At 42.0% G+C, this 18,369-nt stretch overlaps 1 protein-coding gene across 9 annotated transcripts in view; it reads right to left on the reverse strand.

The window, feature by feature from the left end:
* Positions 1 to 18,369, reverse strand: part of ANKRD28 (ankyrin repeat domain 28) — a 213,084-nt gene that overhangs the window by 50,692 nt on the left and 144,023 nt on the right. For 8 of the 9 annotated variants that reach the window (XM_069568331.1, XM_069568377.1, XM_069568341.1 and 5 more), the window contains 3 exons: positions 11,785 to 11,855; positions 5,779 to 5,979; positions 4,076 to 4,163 (listed from right to left, as the gene is read on the reverse strand). In XM_069568331.1, coding sequence (XP_069424432.1) covers positions 4,076 to 4,163; positions 5,779 to 5,979; positions 11,785 to 11,855 — 360 coding nt within the window. Of the gene's footprint in view, positions 1 to 4,075; positions 4,164 to 5,778; positions 5,980 to 11,784; positions 11,856 to 16,260; positions 16,449 to 18,369 lie in introns of those variants that run through there. The other variant, XM_069568400.1, reaches the window with a different exon arrangement.

The following is an 18,369-nucleotide window of genomic DNA, read 5'->3' on the forward strand; positions in this document are numbered from 1 at the left end:
ATGATACTTCTCTGACCCATGGCTCTAGAAAAAATAACTACTTGGGTTTGTCGTAATGTGTTAAAAATCAGGACCTATAATACCCAGGAGGGTCACACATAAATGGAGCTTATTTAAACCAGGCAAATGCATATTATTCACTAATAGGCCAAAAAGAAACAAATTCTTCTGATTTTTAAATCTAGAAGGCCCATAACACAAACATACTGGAAAAACTGTACAAAATCAATATATCACTCTAAGTAAATGACACAGATCGTATTAACTATGTAGATTCCAGGAAGTGTGAACTTTTCCTGATGTCGATAAAAACCTATTTTTAAAAGGTGCCACATGTAAGCAAATTTACTGTCTTAAAACTGACAAATATTTAAGCACGTTTCTGAAATATGCATAAATTGCTTTAATGGACCACTGAAAACATGAAGAAGAGGTCTTTCCATAGTCAGTTTGGTGTGACTTATTTAAAAGAAAAAAGGCAAGAGATTTCTAGAGTGAAATAAATATACTGTTCTAGCTAGGCAGACCCTAGCCAGAATATGTATGTGTTTTCCTTATCAGTATATAAAATGATGGTACCCAAGGGGACTAGATTTCATTCAATTTATCTGAGTTTATTTTCAGAGGATAGCATTCAGTAGATAAGCATGGCATACTTAATTCTGTAATCAGTAACAACATTCTTTAAAAATAATTACATCCAAGCAATGTAAGTTTGGTAAGTATAATCATTATCCTTCATGAATTTGGAAAATTCTCTGTATTTTTCTTTTGTTCATGAATGTATAAATAAAACAAGCTGTGTTTGCTTCTTTTTTTTCTTCACTTGTTACAGGCGTATAGTTGGCTTAAAATGTGTTAGTTTCTACTACAGAGCAAAGTGAGCTAGTTACACATATACATATGTCCACTCTGTTTTAGATCCTTTCCCCACACAAGTCATTACAGATTACTGAGTAGAGTTCCCTGTGCTATACAGTAGGTCTGCTTATTTTTATGGAAAGAAAAGGTGCAGGAAAAAAAAAAACCCAAAACCAAATCATTTCATAAATTATGAACTGCTTTTAGAAGAAATAATGTAATGAATTGCTAAGGTAATTAACCTTTATTTAGTATCCTCTATCTTAGAGTCATCAGTCAGTGCATTTTGTTAAAAGCACTGTGCAACAGAAAAGATGAGTGAATAAACGGGCTCTTAATGAAGGTTCATAGTAGCAGCAAATACAGGGGAAGGAGGGGAAAATGATCAATTCATTTGGGGTGAGGATGGAGCTGAGAATTCAGAGTATTTAGTCATAGCTCAAGGGTAAGAGGTAGAGCCTAAAGAGAAAAGTAGTCTCAGCCAGGAGACAGCAGGCAAAGGAGGAAGCCTGGGAGAAATAAATTACCAGAACACATGTGATTCCAACATTTCCTGGGCTAATACTGACAGTCTCTAGAGGTGACAGTGATCTGGACTTCAGGCCTGTCTAATAGACCAGGTAATAAATAGCTCCCTACTTTTATATTTAGCTCCTTTTAATTCTGAACACCTAAAACAACTGAACAGCTTTTGAAATTGGGTATAAATACTCTTCTTTCTCCAAGCTTAAAGAAAGGAAGAGACAAAGAAAAAATATTAACCTCTGAATGTTTACACTCAAAAATTAAATGGACTGTGAGGCACAAAAAATACAAAATCCGCAATCAGCCTAAAAAAATGACATTTAGCAGATCAAGAAAAACAAAGCCATCCAAGGACCCTGAGATACACACACACTCAATTAGAGGCAGCCCACAAAATTCTGTGGCCTTTAATTTTATGAAAACTGCTGGTGAGCCAAGCCTAACTCTTTGAAGATAAAAAGCCTAATGCTCTCTGCTTAATGTGTGACACTTTTACTCAAGACTCATTGTTCCCAAACTGTCTTCAAGAACAAGCTACTCTAGAGTATTCAGGAAAATCCCCAAGACTTTAATACAGAAAATCTACAGGCTGTGAGGAGACGGCAGGAGGACATTGCAGGAGGCTTGCTTCTAGATGTTTTCCCTTCAATTAACAGAAGAGAACTGCCCGTAACATAACTAGAGGCACAAACCTCAGGAGTGAGAGAAACACCAACAGCCCCAGCGTCACTTCCATGGTAGGTAAAGGATCTTCCTGGACATGGCGTTATTGACAAATTGCTTTGAGTTCATTTGGTTTCTTACATTTTTCTATTTTACAATTTTATACAGTAATTTTAAAGCAGTAATCTTCCATCAGTCTTCTAGTTTTAAGAGAGAGCTAGGAAAAAACAAAGGTGAATGCAGGAAGTAATGGGAATAGCCCATGCCTGTGTGCAGAGGGGCTAGACTGCCTGTGTGGTCAGCACGAGAGGTACTCCAGTATGAGAGGGAAGAGAGCGGCATGACACAGCAGCGCCATCAGTCCGTGTGACTTTTTCTAAGCAAGAAGAGACAGCACAGCAGAAGCAGAATGGACTTCTAGGAGGAAGATAAAAAGTCCTGAGCTCCATGGCTGCAGAGAGAGGAGCTCCTCTCCACTTTAAGATGCCTCCATCCACGGCTCCTTCCTGAGGCACAGCCAAGCCCTGCAGGACGTGCAAAGTGAGGGGCAGGCTGAGATTCACTTCAGCCTGCGTGGTTTCAGCATCCACAATCCAGCATCTTTTCTGTTCTTTCGTAAGTATCCTGAGGAAGGCTGACGCTTCTCCCTCGCTGTCCAAGTCACCTCGAGAACCCGTGAATGCTTTGGTAGTGCTCTGCTCATGGACTGACACAGGTCTTAAGCGGTCTGCCCCAGTACCATTTCCCCACAGACTGTTTCAGACAGCAGATTCTGGAGATCCTAAGACTTTTCAAGAATTCCAGCTCCCTTCTGGCTGTGTGGCGCAGTTTGTGGGATCTTAGTTACCTGACCTGGGACTGAACATATGCTCTTGGCAGTAAAACGCAGTCCTAACCACTGGACCACCAGGGAATTTCCTCAAGAATGTTAGAAGCAGAAAAGTTGATGTCTACACCTGTTTCTTTCTGTGAAATTACTGTGGTAGAAACCAAACATGATATGCCTATTTAGTCCAGTGCTTGGCCCAGTGGGTTTTCAAAAAAAATTATTTGTTTATTTTTGGCTGTGCTAGGTCTTCACTGCTTGCTCAGGCATTTTTCTAGCTGCGGTGAGCAGGTGCGACTCTCCGGCTGTGGTGCACAGGCTTCCCATTGTGGAAGCTTCTCTCACTGCTGTGCATGGGCTGCAGGAGTTATAGCGCATGGGCTCGGGAGCTGTGCTGCATGGGCTCGGGAGCTGTGCTGCATGGGCTCGGGAGCTGTGCTGCATGGCCTTAGTTGCCCTGCAGCATGTGGGATCTTCCTGGACTAGGGTTGGAAGCTACATCCCCTGCACTGGCAGGCAGGCAGGTTCTTATCCACTGCACCACCTGGGAAGTCCGGTAACAGGCTTTCTAATACATCTTCACAACTTCTACCTTAATATCCCCATACAAACAAAGATGTGTTCAGGATGGGTTTAAGAATGAGCTTTTAGTAAACACCAATCTAAACTGTATCCCAGGCTTCTGTCTAGGAAGTCTCTCCCTTTAAACGTACACAGAATTAATTTTAAACAGCTTCCAAGGGAAATGGGGAGAAGGCACTGGTGACCCACTCCAGTACTCTTGCCTGGAGAACCCCAGGGATGGGGGAGCCTGGTGGGCTGTCATCCATGGGGTTGCTTAAGAGTCAGCATGACTGAGCGACTTCACTTTCACGCATTGCAGAAGGAAATGGCAACCCACTCTAGTGTTCTTGCCTAGAGAATCCCAGGGACGGGGGAGCCTGGTGGGCTGCCGTCTACAGGGCTGCATGGAGTCAGACACGACTGACGTGACTCAGCAGCAGCAGCAGCAGCAAGAGAAGTGGACCCAAGGTACTCCTGTCCTTCCTAGCCTCCCCCATGGCAAAGCTGGTTTCCTCTGGGTAGCAAACTGAAATATAACTTCTCATTATCCTAAAAGATGTGCTATACAAATGCAACAATGACAACGTCCAACTTTTCCTTAATACTTAACGTAAAAAAATTTTGAAAAATACGTACCCATATATGCTGCCCAGTGGATAGCACGTCTATCTTTCTTGTCAAAAGCGTTAATATTGGCACCTCTAGACAAGAGTAATTTGACCATCTAGAATAAAAATGAACATAGTTTCATCAAAATTGAGAACTGTTCATGAATATCCATCATCAAGACTCATCTCAAATCTCTCTGGCACTGAATTTCTGCACTTGCAGAAACACTGGATTATATACTGAATGCTTTAACATAATTTGATAAACAACAGGACAAAATACAACAAAAGGTTTTCTTGTAGTTGTTATTGAAGTCAGGCATCAATATCTTTTAAAGATGCCACTTTGTGTCCTGGTTTTTTATGAACAGCTGAGCACAAATCTGGGAGGTATAAAGGGAGAGTATTTAACAACATGTTTTATTCCTTTTTTTATAGCTCAAAGTATTATTAAAATTCAAAGTGCTTTCTGATTCCAGAAATGTCTTAAATTTAATTCAAACACAAATGAAGTGTCCATAATATGATTAGACCTGAAGGCCACTGCAGTCTACTTAGCTCAAAATGTACCAAGAGTGGTTATTTTCATTATGTCTAAACATATTTACAGTAGTTTCCCTGTTGGAAAGGGCACTGCAGATGTCAAAAAGGGACTCATCTAGTGACTGGAACTGCAGTGGAGGCAAGAACTCTTTATGTTGCAAAAACCGGGAAGAAGCTGCAGCAGCGAGCGCTCAGCCAGCGAATCCAGGGAATGTCACTTTCTTTTTTAAATCAAAATATAGTCGATTTACAAGGCTTCAGGTAGACAGCAAAGTGATTCAGTTAAATATACATATATATATATTTCAAATTCTTCTCCATTATAGGTTATCATGAGATATTAAATGTAGTTCCCTCTGCTGTACAGCAGGACCATTTATATTTACCCCTTTCTGCATCTGCAAAAAGAATGAAGGTCTGGACAAGCTGGCCTCAAAGGCCCTTCTAACCGAGTCTCATGTTTTCCTACATCTTCCGTGCACGTACATAAGCCCCACTCTTTGCCACAACACACCCAACATCACCCAATGCTTGCTGCATAAGATAACTACTATTTTTTTAAACTGTTTTCTTTTGATGGCCTGTCATCAATGAAATCTTGACTAAATGTTCAAAATAAACTGTAAGAAAAATGTTTTCTATACCTTTCTCTGCTACCATCTTTCTGGGACAACAATGAAACTGCTCTGACTTCCTAGATATTTTTTCGTTCAATGACAGAATAAACTTTTCAGATTGTTTTCCAGTTAGTAGTGTCAGTACTCTTGCCTGGAAAATCCCATGGACTGAGGAGCCTGGTGGGCTGCAGTCAATGGGGTCGCTAAGAGTAGGGCACGACTGAGCGACTTTACTTTCACTTTTCACTTCCATGCACTGGAGAGGGAAATGGCAACCCACTCCAGTGTTCTTGCCTGGAGAATCCCAGGGACAGAGGAGCCTAGTGGGCTGCCGTCTATGGGGCCGCCCAGAGTCGGACACGACTGAAGCGACACCGCAGCAGCAGCAGTGTTGGTTGGGGCTGTATCTGATAAACTTCTAAATGTGAGAAAGTTAGATCATGAATTATGATGAAAAGAAGTCTGAGGGTTTGAAGAAGGCAAACATAAATGAAAAGGAGCAGGACAGGCGAGTTCACTACTAATGGGGGTGGGGGGTGCAGAGAGTCACTGGGGGAGGGGCACCGCCTACCTCCCCATGGCCGCTGAGAGCCGCATGGTGCAGTGCAGTCCTCCCAGCCCGATCGGACACGTTCACATTGCTCAGAAGAGGCACTAAGGCCTCCGCGCACTTGACGGCTTTGTTAGCGGCCGCTGTGTGCAAAGGGGTTTGCCAGTTTTTGTCTCGAGCGTTAACATCTGCAGAATGCTTCAAGAGCACCTGAACTGCTTCCTGAAACACATGAAGATATAAGTTACATAAGACAAATGACTTAACAGCTTTAGAAATTGACATGCAAGATGGAAAACCAATTTCTTGAGGAAATAAAAAGTTTGGTAGACCCTGCTATAAACAAGCCAGAAAACAAAATACCTTGAACTAAAGGCAGTACTCAGAGCCCTACAAGATACAGCAAGATAAAATATTCCCTTTGTTCATCCTCCAACTGAGGCACAGCCATCAATCTCCACCAAAATGTCCAAGAAGAAATACTGACAAACATTCTTCAAAAGCATTCATCACTACTCTTGCTTTTCTAGATGGTGAGATACAATTAATTTCTAATTTCAAAGCTTTAAAAATTAGATTTATCACTTTGCCATTAAATACAAAAAAATTTAAAACATACTATTTCCTAAGGTTTTACACATGCTGTATTTTACAAAATGAAAAATCACTAGGATCTAGTTCATTAGAGAGAGAGAGAGAGAGAGCGAGGGGGGAGGGAAGAAAGGAAGTTTTTGCTGTGATTCTACCTTGTGGGAGAGTTGGTGTTAACAAGGCAAGCTAACAGTTTACTATTCAAAGTGACTGGTCTCCCAGAACACAAGGAAAATGTCACAACACATCCATAAACTGGACTTATGGCAAAATCAAAAGGAATCCAGTAAGCCATCAATATTAAGTAGTATAATCAGAACTAAACATAGCAAAAATCTCCTTGCAGGGACAATCCTATTCTTGGCAGATGACTGACAAACTATACACGAAATGAAAAAGGCCATAACCAAATTACCTCACTTCTGTCATTTACAAGGTATAACTATTCAAGTCTAGTAGAACTGAGCCCCTGGTCTTCTTATCAGTAAAGGGGGGAACTAGCACCTGCCCACCACTCCTTTCAAGACTGTTATCAAGCAAAAAAAGCTAATGTACACAGTGTTCAAAAAATTAAAATAACTTTAACTATGCAACATAGCAAGAAACACCAAACAAAATACTATTATTCATGATTCACTTATAGCCTTTGAAATAAAAAGTAATCGGGACTGTATGAAATCTGGGAAACGGCAAAAGGCTGGAAGATGCCCATCAACCTATCAATCTTCTAAGTAGTTAATCAAGGACATACAGAGGCTTGCCCTGTGACCTCGCAACTCTATTCCAACTATTTTGCCCAAGAGAAAATTTAAAAGATGCATCTGAAAATGTCATAGCAATCTTTTATTTACTCATAAGAGTCAAAAAAGAGATGCAAATGTCCACCTATAGGAAAACAGATACAACTGTTGCATATACATACAGCGAAACACTACTTCGCAATACAAAGGAATGAACCACCAATGTACACAACAAAAAGGACAAACTGCAAAAGAAGTCAAGGTGTAAGAGCACACTGTATGATTCCATTCTTACAAAATTTTAGAACAGGCAAAATCACTCCGTGGTGAGAGAACTCAGAACAGCGCTTGCCGCTGGGGACAGGTGGGACTGACTGAAAAGGGACATGAAGGCACCGGCTGGAGTGACAGGATCGTGTGAATCCAGACTCGGAAAAAGGCTGCATAGCTGTACACACCTGCCAAAGCTCAAGACTGCACACCTAGAGGCTGTGCACTTTACTGTAGATTACATTTCAATTTAAAAAAGGGAACACAGGGAAAATCCACATGCAGAGCAATATGTGCTCAGAATCATGGAGAACGGGGTACAGGCACTGTCCGGATCTCTGCAACACGCTCAGGGGAGAGAATCAGAAGCAACATAAGGAATTTATGATTAGGTAAATGGGGCAGATACAGCGCGCTGCAGGTGACAGGTGTGCCTGCCTTAATCGTGTCCAGCTAGGGTGTGCATGCCCACCTGTAAGCTTCTGAAGAGTGTGTGGAGGATTTATGTTCCATCAGTGCAGAGAGAGAAACCAAAGCTATACTTTTGTTTCACAGAAAAGCAAGAATAAATCCAGTTTATGGTTGACGGTGGGTAAGATGGCATCCACCACAATGGCTAAGACTCTAGAATCAGGACAGATTAGCCTGAATCCTGAGTCTACTGCTAGGGACTTAACTGTGTACCCCGACGCTCACACGGTGAAGTCCTGCCTCCCCCCACCACAGCGTATTTAGGAGGGGAAGGGAGATGAGGCGATTAGGGAGGGCCTAATCTGACAGACTGGTGGCCTTCTGAGGCCAGGAAGAGAACCTCCCCTGTGCCTGCCTCACCAGCGTGGGGGCACAGTGAGAAGGCAGGCGTCACAGCCTGGAGGAGAGGCCATGTCGAAGCTGACCCTGGGAGCCTTCCTCAGGGACGTCTAGCCTCCAGACTGTGAGAAAACGCAGTTCTGTTGTTTAAGCCACCCAGTTTGTAGTATTCTGTTGTGGCAGGTGAGCTAATATTGACATATCTACACTACAACTCAGAATAATATAGGCCAGTGTCATATCACAACAGCAGTGACCTTCGAAAATTTGGAGAAAACTGGCTTCCCTGGTAGCTCAGATGGTAAAGAATCTGCCTGCAGTGCAGGAGACCTGAGGGTTCAATCTCTGGGTTAGGAAGATCCCCTGGAGAAGGGAAGGGCAACCCACTCCAGTACTCTTGCCTGGACAGTTCCATGGACAGAGGAGCCTGGCGGGCTACACAGTCCATGGGGTCGCAAAGAGTGGGACACCAACGAGTAACGCTTTCAAAGAACTAAGGACAGCAGACATCAAAAACAAAAATGAAAAAAGGGTACATTTCTGGAAACTGCAAACCAATGAGCCTGATGTCAAACCCTTGTAAAATTCTAGATTTTATTATCAACACATTCCAAGCATTCAGGAAAAAACCTGTAGGGATAACTATGTAGGATATACATGGTTTTACTAATGACAAAATTACCAGAATAACCTTGATCTTAAAGTGAAGTCACTCAGTTGTGTCTGACTCTTCGTGACCCTGTGGACTGTAGCCCGCCAGGCTCCTCTGTCCATGGGATTCTCCAGGCAAGAATACTGGAATGGGCTGCCATTTCCTTCTCCAGGGGATCTTTCCAACCCAGGGATCGAACCTGGGTCTCCTGCATTGCAGGCAGATGCTTTATCCTCTGAGCCACCAGGGCTCTTAATTTCCCCATTATTAGAAGGTACATAATATGTGTTTCCCTCATAGCTTAGTTGGTAAAGAATCTGTCTGCAATGCAGGAGACCTGGGTTCGATTTCTGAGTTGGGAAGATCCTCTGGAGAAGCAAATGGTAACCCACTCCAGTATTCTTGCCTGGAGAATCCCATGGACAGAGGAGCCTGGCGGGCTACAGTCCATGGGGTCGCAAGAATCAGACACGACTTAGCGACTAAACTACCACCAGAGGTACATATGTGTACATATGTGTAAGAAATGTTGCAGGTGGCCTTGACTTCAAACACACAAGTTATACCCTAGGACACTGATTTACATATGATTATGAAATATGGGGATGGGGGGATAAACAAAAGTTTAAATAATACCTGAAGAGTATTTATTCATAGCTTGGGGTCAGGCACAGCGAAAAGAAGGGCTAACCCATTTGCAAATAAATGCAATGTTCGGGTGAACCACTAATACTTCACATGGTGATCTATTTTAAACTCAGTTATCTTGACAGAACTAAAATGATAATTCTTGGGGTTATGTTAAAAGACAATAAATGCATATCCTTCAGAGGACCCAGTGTGATGTGGCTTTTAAAAAATAAATAAATAAATACATCCCTCCCCCCCAACATTCAGAAATCAATCTATTCAGAATACAGAATGCATTTACAGAGAGGTGAACTGTGTGCGGCACTTGAAGAATGACAGTCACAAACCAGTGCCGGAGGAAAGATGAGGCAGCCAGGCAACGTGAGCAGGTGGGTCATGGACGGAGAGCTGGAATGGGGGGTGCTTCACTGGAAGCAGTCTTTCTCAACCCAAGCTCAGGGAGGAAACTAACCCTTAAGACATCCACTATCCATAAAGAGTTAACTTCTGTGGAAGACTAAACTTAGTTTTAGGTTGAAAAGCTTAAACTTATTAGGATTAGCTTTCTAACCCACAGCTTGCCCTTAAGTTCAAGCTACATACATAATTTTTAAAAATCAGCAGTTAGGTCTCTGGGTGGAACCTGCAATCTGCCTCTAACGTTACATTTTAAGAATTTTTGGCCTGTTATCTCCACAAATATACAAAGTGTTCTTCCTGATAATTTAATCTGGTAAAATTCCACTAAATTTAAGTCACATTCCCAAGGGTCATGCCAACAAAATAGGCAAATATGATAAACTTACCCAAAAGTTACAATGATGGTAATGCTTATCTTCCTTAATTGCCTTTATCTAAAGAAACTTCTTTACAAGAAGGCTAGCCACAATCTCAAAGTGGCAACCCACTCCAGTGTTCTTGCCTGGAGAATCCCAGGGACGGGGGATTCTATGGGGATTCTACGGGGGATTCTCTGTGCTATCTATGGGGTCGCACAGAGTCGGACACGACTGAAGTGACTTAGCAGCAGCAGCAGCAGCCACAATCTCGATAATATGACCATGAATTTCAGAGTTCAAAGTATTTTGGTTAATATGTCTTAAGTTTCCAGAATTTCCAGATTTGCCTAAGATCACCCAGCTAGAATGTGGCAGGTGATATCTGAAGCCAGTTTCCCCTAGTCCGGGCCTCACAGTTCATCAGTTGTAGCCACCAAGACCCCTGTTCCCTCCCTCCTTCTCCCAACCTGAAGGCGTATGGCCAACAGACCGCCTCTGTCACACCCCAGCATTCACAGTCCTTTCCAGGCACTTCGTCCTCCGCTCCTCTTCACCTGCCCAGCTCTTGCTTTGTGTTCAAGATGTAGTTTGCGATTAGTACAGAGAATGGGCAGACTTAAGAAGGACCTGGTCCCGCAATGGGGAGGAGCAGGAGTGACCCTCTCCATCTCTCACAGTCTCAGTAACTGAAGAAAATGCTACTTCACACCATCACACCCTTTTATACTTTAAATTATTTAAAAAAATGTTTTCAGCAAGAATCAAATACAAATGGGTAAAAGGTGTGCTCTGGGCACAATGCATCTGTAACACACGCACAATCCATTTCAGAAAGGCAGTGAAATGACGGAAAGAGAGAGGGTCCACATATTCGTTATCACCTTTGCTACCCAACAGCTGACTGGTTTCTAGCAAACTGTTAACTACACAGTTTCTTCAAAATATTTTTATTCTTCAAGGATTTTATGAGGGTTAGAAGATAATGACAAATATAAAAATGAATTCTCACAAAATGTCAGTGATCTTGAAGATCAAATAAAGCACAGGATTATAAATAAGAAGGAACTGTTGTTCTTCATAAGACACTTAACATATTTTAAGATTATATTTAGAACTGGCAACACAGGAGAACTAGTAATGTTTCCAAAATGAATTTTGCAGTTTTCCTAAACAATATTTCATTTAATCATCACATTATTTCCTGGTCACAACAGCAGCACCTCTGAAATAAGTCTATCAGGCTACTATGAACCAGTCAGCAGAGACAAGACTTGATGAGGGATTTCTAAGATAGAAAGATAACTGCTGTCCTGTAGGAAGTACAACAGGGGAGTTTTCTATTCTCTGCCACTTCAGACTCTCCAAGGGGTCTTAGTCACAAAAGGAACATGGAACAATTAGCTTGGTTTGTACAAACTTCAACGTGAAGTGACCCGTCTAGGTAGTTTCAGTTGCTTGTTCCTTTTTTAGAAAAGACAGGATCTGCACATGGGCTCACAGGCAGGCTTGCGTAATGATTTCACATACAATGTGTTTACCAAGAGAAATCTCATACCTCACTACAAGATGCAACTGCTCTGTGTAAAGGTGTCAACCATTTGCTGTCTTTGGCATTAACTCTAGCTCCTGCAACAAGAAGAAAAAAATTAAGTGAAATATTTTGCATAAAATAATTTAAAATAAATAACTAGTTATATACAGTCCAAATTGGATAAACAACAATTGAAAATGTAGTACTTCATTTTTTACTTTTTGCTAATAAATTATCCTTAAATTATAAAACAAAACTATTCTTTTTAATTGATATCCAGTAAGGTATTAGCTCTTTTTATTAAAAATCAAAGAAATATCATTTTATATGTAGGCTAGAAAAGCCACCTTTATACAGAGCATATCCAAAGTGAAAATCAGACCCCACTGCAGAGTGTGTATTAAAAACCTGATACTTAAATAAATAAATAAGAATATTCAGACATAAAGTATAGATCATGACAAAGTCTTCTTCTTTACTAATATAAATATACATTTATATATAATTATATAAACATAATTTATACAATTATATAAATATAAAATATTTACAAACATATTAATTTATAATTTTATAAATATATAAAATATAAACATAAAATATTAATTATATTCTTTACTAATAGAAATATAAAACATAAGACCATTCATTACAAAGTCTTCATTTCTTTACTAATGAATGTATCATGTTATAATGCAATACAGTAATATCAAAATGGTTCTCCAGTGATTATTTAAAATGCTCTAATACTATAGTCATTTTATAAATGGATACAATGGCTTTAAACTTAGGGGAAAAAAATTAAGAAATAAATCAACTAACCCACATGTCTTTCCAGGTTATACCTGAAGTTCTGAAGAAGTAGTCATTAAAACAAATCAACTATGTATTTTTTGCTTAAAAATTAAGTCAACAGACACAAATTTTCTTTAAAAGAATGGAAATACCATTTAGTAAGACAGTAAGTGTATTACATAATGTGGGGGGGGGGGGGTAGGATTTATCACCTACGTAAAATCTGCTGACTTGGTGCTTAAATCCCTACACATCAGAAGCAGCACACCACGGGATCACTCCAAGCAGAAACAGCCTTGGCTCTCAGGAGTGCAGAGGATCTAGTGACAGGCCCAGCACGACGAGCAAGCCTCAATTTACGTCTAGAATCACAACTAGCTCATGAAAAGAGGCTTTAGGTACCTAGTCCAGCCCCCAAACTTTCCAGATGGTGAAACACTGGTACAAGGAAGCGGCTCAACGCCATCAACTGCGGCAGAACCAAGGATAGAACTCAGACATCCTAAGGTCCTAATGTTTCATTCTATGTTTTGAGTGTGAGAGTCTAGGTAACAATCAAGTGCAGTGACTCCAAGCTACAGCCTGAATGACCTCTAGCTGTAGGTCCCTAACTAACCGAGTGTGAGCTTCTAGGTAACAATCAAGCGCAGTGACTCCAAGCTACAACCCCAGCGAGTTCCGTGATCCCTCTGGACCTACATTCTCATCCATAAGACAGATCTCCCAATACCCTGTTACAGAGGTTAACGAGGGGAGTTCCCTGGCGGCCCAGTGGTTAGCACTCTGTGCTTCCACTACAGAGGGCACGGTTCCATGTCTGGTTGGGGAACTAAGATTTCACATGCCGTGCAGTGCAGCAAAAACATAAATAAACTGACACATAACCACTGTATATAGTACACACAGGGCACAAACCCAGTAGAGGTAGATTTTACAAGCCTGAACGCGAAAGGAAATGAATGAAAGGCAGGTGTGGGAAGCCATCCACAATGCAGCAGCTGAAGCTGAACTCTGTGTGGGCAGGGTCAACCAGCAGAACACTCGAAAGAATCCTGAACCAGCAGGAGAGCTTTCAAGACTGCTTAAGGCTGTGGGAGAAAGAAGGGGAGTCAGCAAAATAAAACAGCCAGAGACAGTGTGTACATCCATGTAATAAACATCCGAACAACTACCAGCCAAGTTCTCTGGAGGCCAAAATGGTGACAACAGACCTTCCTGACCACAATAAAGCCGGTGTTTGTTCTGGGTAAGAACACAAGCCCCTGAAGGCGGAGCCCTAGACTGTGAGGGGCACCTTCCTTCTCCCTATTCACCCCTTGGTTCTCTATAATCCCCGCACCTCTTTCTAGGATTTTGTATTTATGTGCACAGGAGAAGGGCAGGTCCTGGCATTTTATGCCTGAAGGGTAGTGACATAGACACTCAGAAGACACAAATACCCTGGAAAGGTAGAGGCAGAGAATTTCTAGAGGCCAGAAGATGTTTTTGAGCCTCCACAAATGGGAAGGGTCATTAGTCTGACCCTAGGTATTAACTGACAAGGAAACAGAGAGTAGCTGTCACAAATAATGAGGATGACGTCTGTGTGCTGATAAAGATCCGAGAAACGAAAAGTGGAAACAGCAATAAGAATTGTAATAAATAATGTTCTTTGCTTTTACATTGTAAAAGGAAGATTTAAACATCTATATTTACATAAGGAAACCCTGGAGGAAAGCTAAGCCATCAAAAATGGTGGCTGCCCGTCTGTCTGTATTGGCAGTGGGGATGCTGGGACCTGGATGATGTGAGGGGAACTAGGGTGCAAAAGCAGCTGTGAGGAGCTGTGCGGCTTTAAAGGTGTGTCCACTTTAATTTGGAAATGAAACAGAAATACTATATATTTAGAAAGTGAAATTTACTGATGAGGAAATAAAAAACACTCCAAGATTTGGCTTTAAGTACAAAGAAAAAAGTTGCAAAGTAGGAAGAAGGTAAAAATAGTCTTTCTTTTGGAAATGGGTTATCAGATAGACGAGTGAACGAAGAAAATCTAGTTTTTATGGTGCACTTGGCAGCCCAAAGTAAAAAGTCCTGCTGGCTTCATTCTTCCATTTTAAGTTACAATAATTAATTAAATCATCTTTCTCTTTTAATAACAAAGTCAAAGTTAATTTTATCAAAAACATGAGTGGTTGTAACAAATAATTCACTAGTGGCTTAATGAGGATACATCATGCTGCCATTAGCAACTAGTAGAAAACCTGATAAAAAATTCGGCTTGCTCTTTTTGAAGATTCTAAAGATACTTCAGGAAGATCAACACAATGGAATTTTGGACATCTGATCATATCCTTTCTCAGAAGACACTTATATTCCATTAAATCATATTTCTTTTAATAACACTAATTAGATATTTTAATCCCTTGGAAATTAAAGGTCATGTGAGAAACGGCTGGGCTACCTCTAAGGGCATAATACAACAAATTCCCCTGCCCACATGGGTTAATTAGCACGTGCTTTATATATTAACAGACAAACATGGCAATGTGCATTATAAGAGCAGCAGTTGGGTGCACAATGAAAAATGGCTTAAGAGTAATAAACATGGCAGGGCAAATCAGACGTCCAGGCTACCAGAACTCATCTCCTGTGAGCTCTCCGAAGGTAACCAGATGTCCGATCCACACAGAGAGCGCCAAAATTAGTTACATATTCATATAACAAATTACAAAGTAATTCCAGTAATGGAAAAGACATTTCCAAAGTAAAGCAACTAATCCAACAGCTGAAGACTAGCCACGAAGAAGATGAAGACAGGCAAAAGAGAAGGAGAGAGGAGGGAGAGGGACCAGGAGAAGGAAGGGAGGAGGGGTGAAAGAGGGAGGGAAGAGGGGGAGGGGAGAAGGGGGGAGTAGAGGGGGGAGGGGGGAAGTAGAGGGAGGAGGGGGAGGGGGGAGGGGGAGAGAGGGAAAGAGAAGGAAATCCTATCCACTTAAAACACAGAACAGTCTTCCTACAGAGAAATGAAACCAAAGGTAACAGCTCTGAGGGCTCCATCACAGGCTCTCTACCTGGCAGAGTACATAGTATCTGTGATGTAAAAGGAAGACCGTAAGTCACTAAGAAAAGATTCCTTACTATTTCTCAATCACTAAAATAGAACAGAACAGAACATAGCAGCACTGTCTCAACTGCTGAAATCAGGCTACTGGGAGGCCGTGCGGTAGGAGAGGCACGGCTTGGAAGCAAGACCAGACAGCAATCTGAGGAGGCATCACCAATGACCACTGCAAACCAACACCCACAGAAGGCCTCCTGAGCACCAGGAGCATACCTCCCTAAACCCTGGCTATGCTCAACTGCGCAAATCACACACAGTCTTTACTAGAATCCCCCCTTTCCTAGTAGATCAGCTGAGCTTTCCTTTAAGAAAAATAAACGGCCAGAACCTACACCACATAAAATATCTGAATCTGGATTTACCTTTTTAGAGCAGAGATGTGATTAGACTTGGTAGCACAGTTATATTAGACGGAAAAACCCACATAATCTTCCTTTCACCAATCTTTCCTTTTACTACTTCATACACATAGAATACACTCAGAAACAACAGCTTTTTAAAGATACTTAAGGTAAGAGTCCTTTCAGAATTACATAAAAGTCTACTTCATTTGGAGATAAAACAAATTAATTTTTAAAAATAAAAAAATCTGGTTTACCTACATCAGTCTATCATGGGCTCTTGCCAGCAGTGCAGCCCGAGAGGTCTGCACAGGTGAGGAGACAGGCGGGTTGTGGACAGAGGGGCCCAGGAGGAAGACCTGTGATCTAATAATGGCTCTGTAATCAGCAGGCTGTGACTCGCAGCTGCGCCCTGTTACCCCTGGAGCTTCATTTTATGAAATGCAATCTCCTTGTGCACGTGTGTACATGACCACACCATGCACGCACACGTCTCTGTCTCTCTAGGGAGGCTAGTCAGTTCAGTTCAGTCACTCAGTCCTGTCCGACTCTTTGTGACCCCATGGACTGCAGCACGCCAGGCCTCCCTGTCCATCACCAACTCCCGGAGTCCACCCAAACCCATGTCCATCGAGTCGGTGATGCCATCCAACCATCTCATCCTCTGTCGTCCCCTTCTCCTCCTGCCCTCAATCTTTCCCAGCATCAGGGTCTTTTCAAATGAGTCATCTTTGCATCAGGTGGCCAAAGTATTGGAGTTTCAGCTTCAACATCAGGCCTACCAATGAACACCCAGGACTGATCTCCCTGAGGATGGACTGGCGAGGCCCCAGGTTAAAACACCATAGGGAGCACCTGTTTCTGCAAAGTGAGTTCTCTGAACTCAGGCATTCAAATCACCAGTGTCCCAACTGACTCTAGGTCTTTCGGGTCTTCTCTGCAAGAAGACTAATTCATCTGCTCTCTCCCTGATCTGTTTGCTCACCAAGATCTGCCAATTCTTTGATTTCTGAACCTGTTACCAGTAAAACAAGTGAAAGTATTAACTGCTCAGTCTTGTCTGACTCCTTGTGATCATATGGACTATAGCCTGCCAGGTTCCTCTGTCCATGGAATTTTCCAGGTAAGAATACTGGAATGGGTAAAATAAGGGCTATGGCAGATGATCTTACGATCCATTTCCAGTGATGATATTCTATTTTATTTTGAAATATTCAGAATAAATTATTTCATGCTTATTAAATACCCTACCCTACTTTAATAAGGCAGTATCACTATATTCAATGTCAGGGTTCTTCAAATTCAGCCCACAGGTTGCCAGTCACCTATTTTGTAGTTTTACCACCTTAAAGGAGTCAAGATGAGTAGCTGCCACTGCCTGGATGACCCCTCACATAAAGTTATCAACTTCTGATCTGGGCAAAGAGCTTGATAGTTGACACTATTGAAGTTATTTCTCTTTTCCTGTGTGCTGTAATAATCACAGTCTCACTAATAATTTTCTAAAACTCCTGCTTACAGAGCATAGCTTTCTTCTTTGCTCCTAAGCCACAGAGGAGACAGTCCATATCCAGAGAGCTGGGCCAGCAGCCAAGTATTTTAGCACTCTTCCCAAACTGGAAATAATGCTTTCCTTTGGCTGACTACCAAAGCCAGGGTCAAAGCTTCAGATTCTGTTTTGAGGTTGGGAGTAGAATGAGCAAAAGGCAAGTACACTTTCGCTTTTCCACTTGTGATGCTGGATCATCCCCACCCCACCGCCCCAAGCTGGTGCACTATACCATTTAAGATGGCGTTACTGACACTAAGGGGCTTCCCTGATAGCTCAGTTGGTAAAGAATTAGCCTACAAAGCAGAAGACCCTGATTCCTGGGTCAGGAAGCCCGCTGGAGAAGGGATAGGCTACCCACTCCAGTATTCTTAGGCTTCTCTTGTGGCTCAGCTGGTAAAGACTTCGCCTGCAATGCAGGAGTCCTGGGTTCAATCCCTGAGTTGGCAAGATCCCCTGGAGAAGGGAATAGCTACCCACTCCAGTATTCTGGCCTGGAGAATTCCATGGACTGTATAGTCCAAGGGGTCGGACATAACTGAATGACTTTCAAGAAAATAAAGTGTCACTGTTTCCATTGTTTCCCCATCTATTTGCCGTGAGGTGATGGGACCAGACGCCATGATCTTCCTTTTTTGAAAGTTGAGTTTTAAGCCAGCTTTTTCACTCTCCTCTTTCACCTTCACCAAGAGGCTGTTTAACTCCTCTTTGCTTTCTGCCATTAGGGTGGTGTCATCTGCACATCTGAGGTTACTGATATTTCTCCCCGCATTCTTGATTCCAGCTTGAGCTTCATCCAGCGTGGCATTTCGCACAATGTA

This window comes from Ovis canadensis, chromosome 1 (genome assembly GCF_042477335.2).
Source record: "Ovis canadensis isolate MfBH-ARS-UI-01 breed Bighorn chromosome 1, ARS-UI_OviCan_v2, whole genome shotgun sequence".
In the NCBI taxonomy this organism is placed as follows: Eukaryota; Metazoa; Chordata; class Mammalia; order Artiodactyla; family Bovidae; genus Ovis; species Ovis canadensis.